At 36.6% G+C, this 14,149-nt stretch overlaps 1 protein-coding gene across 2 annotated transcripts in view; it reads right to left on the bottom strand.

Moving 5' to 3' along the window:
• Positions 1-2,001: 2,001 nt before the first annotated feature.
• SLC25A16 (solute carrier family 25 member 16) overlaps positions 2,002-14,149 on the bottom strand; it is a 33,815-nt gene continuing 21,667 nt past the window's right edge. Inside the window, exons 5-9 of one of the 2 annotated variants that reach the window (XM_007456456.1) lie at positions 12,990-13,111; positions 12,674-12,740; positions 8,415-8,577; positions 3,918-3,986; positions 2,002-2,368 (exon numbers count right to left, since the gene is read on the bottom strand). In XM_007456456.1, coding sequence (XP_007456518.1) covers positions 2,212-2,368; positions 3,918-3,986; positions 8,415-8,577; positions 12,674-12,740; positions 12,990-13,111 — 578 coding nt within the window. In that variant the 3' untranslated portion in view covers positions 2,002-2,211. Of the gene's footprint in view, positions 2,397-3,917; positions 3,987-8,414; positions 8,578-12,673; positions 12,741-12,989; positions 13,112-14,149 lie in introns of both variants that reach the window. The other variant, XM_007456457.1, reaches the window with a different exon arrangement.

Raw genomic sequence — 14,149 nt, 5'->3', positions numbered from 1 at the left:
CTTTCCCTCAACTATTTGTGCCTCATTTCTCTCTACTAGAACATTTTCTCCAAAAACAGGAACCAAACCTTCCTTCTGCCCATCAGTAAACATCACTGAGCAACTATTATGATGCCATACCCTGTGCTCCTTAAAGGGGATGAAGGTATGACTCTGCCCATGAAGGAACCAATTGGGAGGACAAGTAAACATGCAGTAACCAAAAAGTATGGTACATACCCTGTTAGAGAAATACCCAGTGATAGATGCTATTGGGAATCCAAATCAGACTGCAAGTACAGTTAACAGACCTTTCAAGGTATGCCCCCATAATGCTGATATAATCCGTGGCACACAATGGGTGCTGCATAAATGGATGTTGAGTAATCTGGGGGAAAATGTTGTAAGATATTATTATATATACCCACTAACCTTTTCATCTCCATACAGACCACCATTAAGAGCTAGGAATGGTTCCTCACTCATCAATCCCTAAACAAAATCACTGCCCCATTCTATAGATCAGAGGGCTGTACCCAATAAAAGGCAAGGAAAGTATTACAATGGAGATCAAAACAGAAACAGTCAATATTCAAATTGAAGATAATCTGTCAAGATTCACTTTACGTTATCAATCTGAAATAAATCAGATAAAAATACCGTCATTATTTTAAGTATTCTTCCATTATGTTTAATATTTGTGCTTCAATAATATAAATAGTTAAAAGAGAGGAATAATTGTTGAAATATGAATAAAATTTATTTTTAATAACCTATGTATTCTGTAACAGACATAGAATGCAAATTTTTATTTAAAAAAATATTTGCAGTCCTCTTTTATTGTTAACATAACTGAGATACTTATTTTATAAATTTAAATTATCTTGAGATTTGATAGCAGTATTTAGCTACAGTGTAGCCGAGAAATGAAAATATACAAAATAGTTTTAGGAACACATGTATTTTTACCTGTGGGTACACTTATAAATCATACAAAGATACACATTTATTTTAAAATAAAGACTTTGAAAATGAAACCAGTTCATAAATTTTTTACCAAGTTCTGACAAGAAATCTTTTATGCAAAAAAAATAAAAATTGAAGCAGAAATAACACTTTCAATTTAGTCTTCTAATGTCTTAAAAATCACATCAATTCTACAAATTGCTGTTTCTGAGGACAGAACTATAACTGTTCCCCTCCCATTTTTGTCATGCTTATAATAAAACATAAAAACTACTCTAAACATAATAACTGGAATTCTTATATTTTAAACCATTTTAATATAAACGATAGCAATTCAGATCATGTTTTACATTTCTACTTAAGTTTATATTGCACTAAAATTATTTTACGTGGAAGAACTAGTTGCTGTGTCATAATACTTGGAAACATTCTTTGACATTCACATCTATATTAATGGATATTTCACAGTCCACTTAAATAAATTTTCTAGTATACATCAAATCATCTAACAAAAACAAATCTATAATGCTAACTTGTTTTGAGAGCAAAGATATTCAGTATTTACTATTACTGCCTTTGGGAAATACACTGACTTTTAAAAACACATTTAAATCACTCAGAAACTGGGAATAACATTTGAGCAATACCTGAAAATTCTTGACTTACTGATGAGTCTCTACGTGGTTACTTTTCGAATACAACATTTATCAAAAAATGAAGAGGAAAAGTGTTTGCCCTTTTATCCAGTGGAGCAGAATTATGAGAAGAGAAATATTAAGAATAATACTTCAATGTTGGCTTCTAACCTATGTTTTATATAACTTAAAATTTCAGCTCTCATCATTCTGCTGCAATATAACCAAGACTGTTAATAATAATAACAATAACAGCAACCAACATTAGAGTATTTGAAAATCATGATTACAATTAAAAGCTTGGAACAGCATGATAAAACTAATGGCAACCTTTTGAATCCCATTTTAAGTTAGTTCTATCCAAATGATACTTTAAAATGGTTTCAAATAACCTTACTGATTAGCCAGCATCAGCTTAGGATTTTTTTGCAATGTTCTAAGATATAACTTTTGGCATAAAAGTATAGTAAGCACTTTTGATTTGTGATGAATAGAAAAATCAAGTACTAAAATACCAGTGGTTCCTGTGACAGGGTAAATATGCCCCTTCAAGTAATGTTCTCCCCAAATTAAATTAACATTTTATTTTTCCCTCTGAGAGTTTATTAAGGAAAAGAAATAATGATATTTTTTAATTGAGGTGAAAAAACTGCTTCATAAGTTCATATGTTGTAAAAGCCACTGCCTGAGAAGGAACGCAGCGAATGTAATTAAGAGATAAACCACGATATAATCCTTTTCGAATTCCATGGTGTCCATAGACATACTTCATAGTCTCCCGCATGGTACTGAAAGAGAATGGTTAAATGATGACACCTTTATGCCCAGTCACGAAGAGACAATTTCAGGATAAAGAAGCTAAAAATGCCATCTTGAGTAGCTTTTGGAAGGCAAGTGTTAAAACAAGCTAAAGGACTTCCCCGGTGGCACAGTGGTTAAGAACCCACCTGCCAATGCAGGGGACACGGGTTCGATCCCTGGTCCAGAAGATACCACATGCCGCGGAACAACTAAGCCCGTGCGCCACAACTACTGAGCCTGCACTCTAGAGCCCGAGAGCCACAACTACTGAAGCCCATGCACCTAGAGCCCATGCTCCGCAACGAGAGAAGCCACTGCAATGAGAAGCCTGCGCACTGCAACAAAGAGTAGCCTCTGCTCGCCACAACTAGAGAAAGGCCGTGCACAGTAACAAAGAGCCAACGCAGCCAAAAATAAATTAATTAAAAAAAAAGAACAAGCTAAAAATTCATAATAAAAGAGCAATTCATTCCAAACAAGTACAAGCATTATGCATAGAATTCCGGGGCTCATTAATACAATATATTTTGTTTGCATTATGTCTGTGATATTTACTAGCAACACTGTTTCATAGTAATATTTGAAATATTGATGTAGTCTTTTTAAAGGATATATGAGCCCTTTAAACTCTCAAGTTTCTGCTCAAGTTCTATGCTACTAAAGCTTGAAGGACTATCTTCCAGATTTCATCAAAAAGACTTTCTTGTTTCAGTGTTCTTTCCTTTCAAACCAACATTTTGGGCTTTGTCTTTCTCTTTCAATATGCAATGTAGACTGAAATATTCAAAAAATCTTTTGGGTGAATGAAGGCAATTCATGGTCCTGAATAAACATTCTGCTCTTCCCCTGAGGAACAACACATCACCAATTAAACAGAATGATTCAAAATCTCTACAGATTATAGAAAACTCTAGAGCTGTGCTATGCAATAGTGGTAGCCACTAGCCACATGTGGCTACTGAGTACATGAAATGTGGCAAGTCCAAAATTGAGATGTGCTGTGAGTATAAAATACACCCTGGATTTCAAACACTTAAGTGTTTTTTTAAAAAGGATGTAAAATACTGAAATGTTGAAGTGATAAATTTTAAATATATTGGTTTAAATAAAATATTTTAAAACAATTTCATGTTTCTTTTTATACTTTTTTAATGTGGTTAGGTTACCAGAAAATTTTAAATTACATATGTGGCTCACATCATATTTCTATTTAACAGAGCTGCTCTAAAATTAAATTTGTTTTTGTTTTTTTTTTTGGCCGCAAGGCTTGTGGGATCTTAGTTCCCTGATCAGGGACCGAACCCTGGCCCCCACAGTGAAAGCACTGAGTCCTAACCACTGGACCACCAGGGAATTCCCTAAAATGAAAATTTTAACAGGAGGATTAGGACCTGATTAAATTCAGTTTACCAAAGAATACTATGGGAGATAAAATGAAAGCTCTAGACTACTAGTGAGATCACAGTCCTATCTCCCTACTTACTATACACATTACATTTCGTAAAGAAACTGAACAATGACAAATGAAGAACTTACAGGCACTTTTCAAATTCTGGAAGAACAGTTCCTAACTGCATTCGCCGACGTGTTACATCAAATGGGTAGCTAAAAGAAGAAAAAGAAGGACTTAAAAATGATTTTTAGTTTTCTACTCAGCAATTATTGAATACAAAGCCCTATGTATGCTAGGAAATAATGTGTTCCTATTTTCTTACTGTTTTGTCTAATCTGGGAGTCAGGATATAGGCATATGAATAAAATCAAATAACAATACAGAGGTCTCCTCGCCTTTGCCTAAGTGGTTCCCTTGGGTTAAATGATTCTTCTCTTTCATCACCCATTATCAAGTTCTATTTATTGCCCCAAACCAAATTAAATGCTGCTTCCTGAGGAAACAGACTGGGTGCTTTCCATTGTTGTAACCCTAAGACAGGGTTTCTTAACTTTGGCACTATTGCCATTTTGGGTTGGAAAATTCTTAGTTGTGGGAGCTGTCCTGGGCATTGTAGGGTGTTTAGGTAAATCCCTGGCTTCTGCCCACTAGATGCCAGTAGCACACCCCCAGTTGTAACAACCAAAAATGTCTCCAGACATTAATAAACGTCCACTAGAGACGAAACCACCCCAGTTAAGAACCACTACCCTAAGAGTATTCAGCAAGTGCCCCTGTATACAGTAGGCCAACAAAAAATTCTCCGTAAGGGCTAAAATTAACAACACAGATAATTGCATATAGAGGATAGAGAAAATTCTATGTGAAAAGATTGCCTGATTCTGCAACTATGTATGGTGATGAATGTTAACTAGACTTAATATCAAATCATTATATACCAGAAACTAATATTGTATGTTAATTATACCTCAATTTAAAAAAAATTTTAAAGATTGCCTAAAATGAAATATACAAAAGTAATCTCTTAGGAGTGGGACCCTAGGTGATTTTTTTTTTTAATTATTTTTTTGGGGCTAATGTTGACTGCTTATGTTAGGTCCTGTGCTAAGCAATTTATGTACATTATCTCATTCCATCTTTACAACAACTGTGTGAAGTAGGTACTGTTATCTCAATATTAAGATAAGAAAATTGAGTCTTAGGGCTTCCCTGGTGGTGCAGTGGTTGAGAATCTGCCTGCCAAGGGACACGGGTTCGAGCCCTGGTCTGGGAAGATCCCACATGCCACGGAGCAGCTGGGCCTGTGAGCCACAACTACTGAGCCTGCGCATCTGGAGCCTGTGCTCCGCAACAAGAGAGGCCGAGATAGTGAGAGACCCGCGCACCGCGATGAAGAGTGGCCCCCGCTCGCCGCAACTAGAGAAAGCCCTCGCACAGAAACGAAGACCCAACACAGCCCAAAATAAATAAATAAATAAATTTATAAAAAAACAAAAAAGAAAACTGAGTCTTAGAGACATTTTCCATGTCATAAAGCTGCTTTCTACTTCCCAATTCAAAGCTCTCGTTCATACATATACATATATACATACATATATATGTATATATACATACATATATATAATATATACATAAGTGATATATGACAAAAATAATTATATACTTTTATATACATTTAAATTTACTATGAAATAATTATAATAAAAAAACCACCCATGTACCAACCAAACAGCTTAAGAAATAACATTACTAATAGATGAAGAGCTCTATGCATCTAAGCAGCATCTCCATGAATTATCTTTTGTGTTTTTTTGGCCCTGCTTCATGGCTTGCAGGATCTTATCTCCCCAACCAGGGATCCAACACATGCCCCCTGCAGTGAAAGTGTGGGGTCCTAACCACTGGACCACCAGGGAATTCCCCTCCATGAATTATCTTTTTTTTAATTTTTAAAATATTTATTTATTTTTGGCTGTGTTGGGTCTTCGTTGCTGCACACAGGCTTTCTCTGTTGCGGCGAGTGGGGGCTACTCTTCATTGTGGTACGCGTGCTTCTCATTGTGGTGGCTTCTCTTGTTGTGCAGCATGGGCTCTAGGCGTGCGGGCTTCAGTAATTGTGGCACGTGGGCTCAGTAGTTGTGGCACACGGGCTTAGTTGCTCTGCGGCATGTGGGATCTTTCCGGACCAGGGCTCGAACCTGTGTCCCCTGCCTTGGCAGGCGGATTCTTAACCACTGCGCCACCAGTGAAGTCCTGAATTATCTTTTAATGGGAGGTGGAGAGAGGAAAAAACTTCATGGGGAATAAAGGGACCAAAACCTCAACCTGAAGGATTCAGTTTCCAAGCAGGAAAAGATGTGTCTGGGTAGAAGGAATTGATTAATAAAGAGAAAGTAAGAAGACAAAGTACAAGGATCAGAACTAGGGAAATAACAATGGGAAAGAAAGAAAATAACATTCTAGGTAATGTTTTAAAGCAAAAAAATGACAAAAATATTTGGATATGTACAATGTGAAAAATGATCTCAAGGTATTATCAGGACTAGAAGATTAATGGTGATCGATAACAAATATGAAAGTTGGGGGCCAAGGACAGACATGAAAAAGAAGACAAGAAAGCAGTATATGAATTACAGAGCTTGAACTGAGGACAGAAGTCCAGGTAGAAACATCCAAGAGCTTGCTAGAGAAGTAATAAGAGTCAGCGATGAAGATTTAAATAGAGTTAGTTATCTGTACAGAGGTGACCATTGAAACAATAAAGATAGATGAGCTATTCTGGATGTTTACGGGAAGAGCAGAGGACCAAAGTCTGGCTAGGCCTTAAAAAAATCAGCACAGATAGGTAGGAGGAGGAAGACATGAATCAGCAAGATACCTGAAAAGGGAAAGTTGCCGCAGCTAAGAGTTCGCATGTCACAACTAAAGATCCCACGTGCAGCACCGAAGATCCCATGTGCCACAACTAAGACCCAGCACAGCCAAATAAATAAATAAATATTTTTTTAAAAAAAGAGTCAGTGGGTGTAGAATATAGCTTATGAAGTGGAAAAGAGAAGACATTTTAAAGATCTAAATTGGAAGTAAATAATAAAGAAAAGGGGCAGTAAAACCAAGAAGAGAATCAGAATAGCTAGAGGTGATCATGTCTCTGCAAATGAACAAGGTTCCGCAGCCATGTTTCTAAAAGTAAACTACACATCTTTTTTTTTTTTTTTAATATTTATTTATTTATTTGGCTGTGTCAGGCCTTAGTTGTGGCATGCGGGATCACTCTTGCCACGTGCAGGATCTTTTAGTTGTGTCATTCGGGATCTTTAGTTGCAGCATGCGAACTCTTAGTTGCGGCATGTGGGATCTAGTTCCCTGACCAGGGATTGAACCCAGGCCCCCTGCATTGGGAGCACGGAGTCTTAGGCACTGGACCGCCAGGGAAGTCCCTACACCATTTTTCCTTTACTTTCAGTCTAGTATGATCTGCTCCCACACACAAGTATACTGAATCTGCCTTCACAAAAGTAATCCTCCATTGTGAAATCTGATGAATACCTTACTTTTCAGTACTTATCTTACTTTTTCTTTTTCCATTGGATACTCTTTTTTGAGCCTTTGTGACACTACTATTTCCTGTTGTCTTCCTGTTTTTCAGGATACTCCTCAGTCACAGAGAGCTTCCCTTCTTCCTGTTCCTGAAAAGTTCCTGCTTCTTAGTATTCCAGCCCTTTTTAAATCTCATCTATCCAATCTCTCTTGGTCTATAGAAATTCTCTACAGCCAACTTTCCAATTACACTTTCCACCTAATTTATCTATGTCCCTAATACACTTATATTAATATAAAACTCCCTTGCATTGCTACTGTCTTAATAAGAGTATAGGCTTCTTGGGACTTCCTGGTGGCACAGTGATTGAGAATCCTCCTGCCAAGGCAGGGACACGGGTTCAAGCCCTGGTCTGGGAAGATCCCACATGCCGCAGAGCAACTAAGCCTGTGAGCCACAACTACTGAAGCCTGCGAGCCTAGTGCCTGTGCTCTGCAACAAGAGAAGCCACCACAATGAGAAGCCCCCACACCGCAACCAGGAGTAGCCCCGACTTGCTGCAACTAGAGAAAGCCTGCATGCAGCAACAAAGACCCAAGGCAGCCAAAAAAAAAAAAAAAGAAGAGTATAGGCTTCTTGAGGCAATACTTTTGTTTTTCCTCCAGTGAAACTCCCAATGCCTAGCATACTGACTGGCACAAAGTAGGCCTTCAATATTTAGTGCAAGAGAAGTTGTACCTACACACACACACACACACACACACACACAATAAATGGCTCATATTTCAGAAAACTCATACAGGCAATTCATGAGGAAATATGGATGAAAACTGTAGTGTTTCTTTCTAGCTTTCTTTTTCCTTTCTTTTAAAATCCACAGAAATTGAGTAGGTTCAAACTAATTTGGTCAATTTGGCACGAAGTTATTTATAAATGCTTAAAGTGCAGGCACATTGGAAAAATGCATTAAATTAATATTTATATTTTGCAAGGGATCCTGTGTTTTAATAATCTATTAGAAAAAATAAGACAACTAACCAATGCTAAAAATCAGTATTGGATAAATGTAATTTAACTTAATTAAGTTGAACAAACTTACGATATTGTCTGTGCTATTGCTCCAGCAACACCACCACAAAGTAAGTTTATGTGAGTTTTCAAAACTAAGACATTAGGATTGTCTGATGAAGGTCTGCCAAGAAGCGCAGGAGCATGGGAAAGCCCAACACTCTTTAAGGTACCAAAAGTAAAAAATGAAACACCTGAAAAACAAAATATAAATTCACCACGATGCTTAACAGAGATGTGAGCTGTGAGAAGACACCATTCTTACATAATAACCAATTAACTCAAGGGACTAACTATGCATTTCCTGATTTCCAATGTTTGGCTTAATCTAAGACAAAAAGATTTAATTAATGTTTACAAATAACCTAAAGATAACAAAATTACCACCTATAAAAAATTATACATTGGTTTTTCACACACTAACATAATGTTCAGTTCACTGAATAAAGGTAGTAGTTGAGCATAATGCCACCTTATACATGAATAGAATTGAACAGTTTTCCAAGGTTTTACATAAGTAAAAGTTAAATTAATGATTAGTAACCTTAAGTAAACATGACATATTTACAATAACAATGATGGTGATAATGTAAGGTAGAGGCAAGAAATTCAAAAGTGATAAAGCATTGTTATTTCAATTCAATGTCTAATGTTGTCTTCGAGGAAGAGTTATGACAATGAGAGACTCACCAGACACATGGAATCTAATGAGTATTGAATTAAGTTATTAATAATGTGCAGTTGGTGCTGGCTGAATATTTACACGATTTTATAATAAAAGGATTAAAGTCATACATTAAAAAAATTAACAGAACTCAAGTATACTTATCAACTAAACATTACTCAAGATATCTTGATATCTACTGAATTTTAAAAACATACTGAAAAAGATACTTGATTCTTAAGAACAAATAAGCACTAACAAAAATTCAGTCTAGGATAACACCTAAATATATGCATTTATTCTTTGTATAAAATTCTTACAATCTTATAGTATTTTATAATGATGCTATACAACTTTAGAATATTCATACTTTTTTTAAAGAAGTGGTTTTTATTTTTTAATTTTATTTTTATTTATTTATTTTTGGTCGCATTGGGTTTTCGTTGCTGCATGTGAGCCTTCTCTAGATGCAGCAAGTGGGGGCTACTCTTTGTTGCGGTGCACAGGCTTCTCATTGCAGTGGCTTCTCCTGTTGCAGAGCACGGGCTCTAGGCACGCTTGCCCCAGCAGTTGTGGCACATGGGCTAAGTAGTTGTGGCTCGCGGGCTCTAGAGCACAGGCTCAGTAGTTGTGGTGCACAGGCTTAGCTGCTCCGCGGCGTGCGGGATCCTCCCAGAGCAGGGCTCAAACCCATGTCCCTTGCATTGGCAGGCGGATTCCCAACCACTGCGCCACCAGGGAAGTCCCCATACACTTTTATATATGGGAAATCTATTCTATAGACTTAAATACAGAAATTTTAACCACAGGAAAAGCTCACAACAAGGAAATTCATAGCAAATTAAACACAAGTAGAAAAAAATAGAAATACCTTAATTATGCAGAATGGTATTCACTGAAATATGACACAATTAATAAAAATGTGAATACTATTCAGAAATATGAAAAACATTTGGGAAATGGGAAAAAATTAAGAAACAAAATTATATACATACTATAACTATGTAACAAATGTATTTCAAAAACAAAACTGAAAACAAAAAAAAAATTAGAAAGAAAAAAATATAGTAAAAAAACTAAAGAGTTCTGATTCCAGCATAATGGCAGTCTAGGTATTCTGAGGGACTTTGTCATTGCAGAACAACTATATCCATTGCTGGGCTTACAAAAAGGAAGAGAAGGTTTCCAAGAATCCCTAGTAGCACCACCTTCCAAAAATATAATTTGGGGCCCACTTGGGAATTGTGGCCCATGAGAAAGTTGGAGTGACTCTACATTTTGATGGCAATAGCAGCCAAGCCATTGAGACAGATCCTGCCACTGGGCCTACAGAAGATGGAATCATTGGGTCAGAAACTCAGAGGGTAAGATCAAGTAATGGACTTATAATTAAAGACCACTCAAAAGAAGCCACAAGAAATAAAACAAACAACAAACTAACTAACTTAATAAAGACCATCAAGCTTAGGAGGAAGCAAATAAACATATATTTATAAAATATTGGGGGGGGGCTAAGGATTCAGAAAAATAAGCACACAAGATAAGAAAGGAATAAAAAGAAACGTAAAAAGAAAAACAGGGCTCCCCTGGTGATGCAGTGGTTAAGAATCTGCCTGCCAATGCAGGGGACACGGGTTCAAGCCCTGGTCCTGGAAGATCTCACATGCTGAGGAGCAGCTAAGCCCGTGCGCCACAACTACTGAGCCTGCACTCTTGAGCCTGTGAACCACAGCTACTGAGCCTACGTACCACAACTACTGAAGCCCATGTGCCTAGAACCTGAGCTCCGCAACAACAGAAGCCACCACAATGAGAAACCTGCACACTGCAAAGAAGAGCAGCCCCCGCTTGCCGCAACTAGAGAAAGCCTGTGTGCAGCAATGAAGGCCCAATGCAGCCAAAAATAAATAAATTTAAAAAATAAATTTATTAAAAAGAATAAAAAAAGAAAAACAAGTGGAAATCAATAGCAAAGGTAAAGAAACAAGTCCAAATATATCAATAATCACAATAACCATTAAGTATACTGTCAATTAAAAGATTTTACTGACCAGATTAAAGAAATACCCAGCTATATATATATAATGATTAAAAAATAAATATCTAAAACAAAAACATGACAAAGTAGAAAATGAAAGGATGAAAAAAGATATCCCAGGCAAATATTAACTTGGATCTGGGCAAAAAAAAATTATGAATGGGGGGAATTTGAACAATGACAATATACTAGATGATATTACGACAGTTTCAGAATGGTAAGACAAATACCATAAGATATCACTTACATGTGGAATCTAAAATATGACGCAAATGAACCTATCTATGAAACAGAAACAGAATCATGAACATAGAGAACAGACTGGTGGTTGCCAAGGGGGAGCGGGCTGGGGGGAGGGATGGAATGGGAGGTTGGGGTGAGCAGATGTAAGCTTTTATATATAGAATGGATAAACAACAAGGTCCTACTGTCTAGCACAGAGAACTGTATTCAATATCCTATGATAAACCACAATGGAAAAGAATATATATATAAAAAAAAAAGAATGTTGGGTTTCCCTAGTGGCACAGTGGTTAAGGGTCCGCTTGCCAATGCAGGGGACACAGGTTCGAGCTCTGGTCTGGGAATATCCCACATGCTGCGGAGCAACTTAGCCCATACGCCACAACTACTGAGCCTGCGCTGTAGAGCCCACAAGCCTCAACTACTGAAGCCCACGTGCCACAGCTACTGAAGCCCGCACGCCTAGATCCCGTGCTCTGTAACAAGAGAAGCCATCGCAATGAGAAGCCCACACACCATAACGAAGAGTAGCCCTTGCTCACCACAACTAGAGAAAGCCCGCACGCAGCAATGAAGACCCAACGCAGCCAAAAATAAATAAATAAAATAAATAAATTTATAAAGTCAGTAACGAGCCAAAATGCCAAGTATCATCACTTTTATTGACTACTGCACTGTAGGTCCTTACCTGTTACAGTAAGATAAGATAAGATAAGAAATAAAGATTTGAACAGAAGTAAGAAAAATGATGTTATTTGCACAGGATGTTATGGTCCACACAGAAAATCCAAAGCATTTACAAGTAGCATGGTAGCTGGCTATCATATCAACAAGTAGAATAATGGCTAGCTATAAAATCATATAAAAATTAAATCAAACAATAAACTGAAAATGTAATTTTCTAAAAGACACAACAAAACTTATGTCTATGAATATATCTAAAAAACTGTGCTTCCCTGGTGGCGCAGTGGTTGAGAGTCCGCCTGCCAATGCAGGGGCACGGGTTCGTGCCCCGGTCCTGGAAGATCCCACATGCCATGGAGTGGCTGGGTCCGTGAGCCATGGCCGCTGAGCCTGCACATCCGGAGCCTGTGCTCCGCAATGGGAGAGGCCAAAACAGTGAGAGGCCCACGTACCGCAAAAAAAAAAAAAAAGACTTACTATAAAACTGCATTCTATTACTGTTTTAAGAAGTAGCACTACAGATCAATGGGGAAAGGAGAAATTAATCAATGACTATCCTTAGGGAGGAAAAAAAGTAATTCTGGACAGATTAGGGGCTAAACTTTAAAATCATTCCTACAAGAAAATGAAAAACGAAGATTTTGCCAAATTTAAAACATACCTGCATATGGAGCCATTCCTAATATAGTAGGCATCAAGCCTCTGTAAAATCCAAGGAAACCACCTTCCTTTTGAGTGAAGAAAAATTAGAAGTGAAATTACACTGGGCTTATTATGATAAATGCAAAAGAACAAAAGCATACATTATATAGGAAAAATTATTCTGGACCCACACTGAAACACAGATGTGTTTTCACAATTATGATTAGTATCAGTAATTATAAGTAAAACAATAACTATTCAAAACAATGACATTCAAAACATTTGCCTAAATATAAAAGGACATGTTATAGACAAGAAAAGTAAAAATGAAATACCTTTGCATAAATTGTTTTGAATGCATGAATAATTCCCGTATAAGTGTGTTCCCCTTTCACCTGGAATGCTAGGCGTACTCTAACCATATCAAGAGGGTAAGTACAGATAACTGCTGTCATACCTGAAAAGAAAGCAGAAACTTAAACGTATAAGAATCATATATTATGGGTATATATATCTATAGATATATCTATAGATATATAGATATATATATACCTTTCCTATCATTAGTAATGCTCTCAAATTATATAGTAATGACGAAAACCCAATGAAATCAAAGTAATATTACTGACAGAATTATATCATAATATTATCAGCTGAAAAACTTGTAAGTAAAAGGGTCAGTTTGTAAGTTTTCAAGTTCTTCCCACTGTGAAGTTATAATGTTAACACCAAAATAGTACAGTGTTAGTGGATCATGTTAGTATTTTTTAAATTCTATTACTTGTCTATTCACAGGTAAGACATCAGAAAAGAAAAACTGACTATCTCCAAAGCACTAGGCAGGATATTTGACTTTTTCCTTATTTTCTCTAATCCTAAAATGGAGAGATGCTTAAGCTACCTAAGGAATTCTTTTAAAAATAAAATAAAGGCATTTTTAAAAAAAATTCAAAGCATGGTCACTATTTTCTTTCTTTCTTTTTTTTTTTTACTATTTTCTTTTTAAAATTTAGGTAAGGGTAATTCCCTGGTGGTCCAGTGGTTAGGACTCCATGCTCTCACTGTCAAGGGCCTGGGTTCAGTCCCTGGTTGGGGAACTAAGATCCTGCCAGCAGAGCAGCTAGGCCAAAAAAAAAAAAAAAAAATACAGGAATTCGATAAATAAATAAATAAAATTTACATAAATTTGTTACTGACTAAACATAATAAAAATATAAATGTCCAAGGTCATAGAAACAATTTATTTTAGGAATAAAATCTCCTGATAAACAAATTTAGTATTAAGTTCTAGATTTTCATCAATATATGATTTCAAATTCCATAAACTATCCAGGTGAATTTTTTTATTATTTATTTATTTGCTTGTTTGTTTATTTATTTATTTATGGCTGCGTTGGGTATTCGTTGCTGCACGGGGGCTTTCTCCAGTTGCGGTGAGCGGGGGCTATTCTTCGTTGCGGTGCACGGGCTTCTCACTGCGGTGGCTTCGTTCTTC

The sequence above is a fragment of the Lipotes vexillifer genome, unplaced genomic scaffold (genome assembly GCF_000442215.2).
Source record: "Lipotes vexillifer unplaced genomic scaffold, Lipotes_vexillifer_v1.1 scaffold520, whole genome shotgun sequence".
Lineage (NCBI taxonomy): Eukaryota > Metazoa > Chordata > Mammalia > Artiodactyla > Lipotidae > Lipotes > Lipotes vexillifer.
This window is presented reverse-complemented; position numbering and strand designations above follow the sequence as displayed.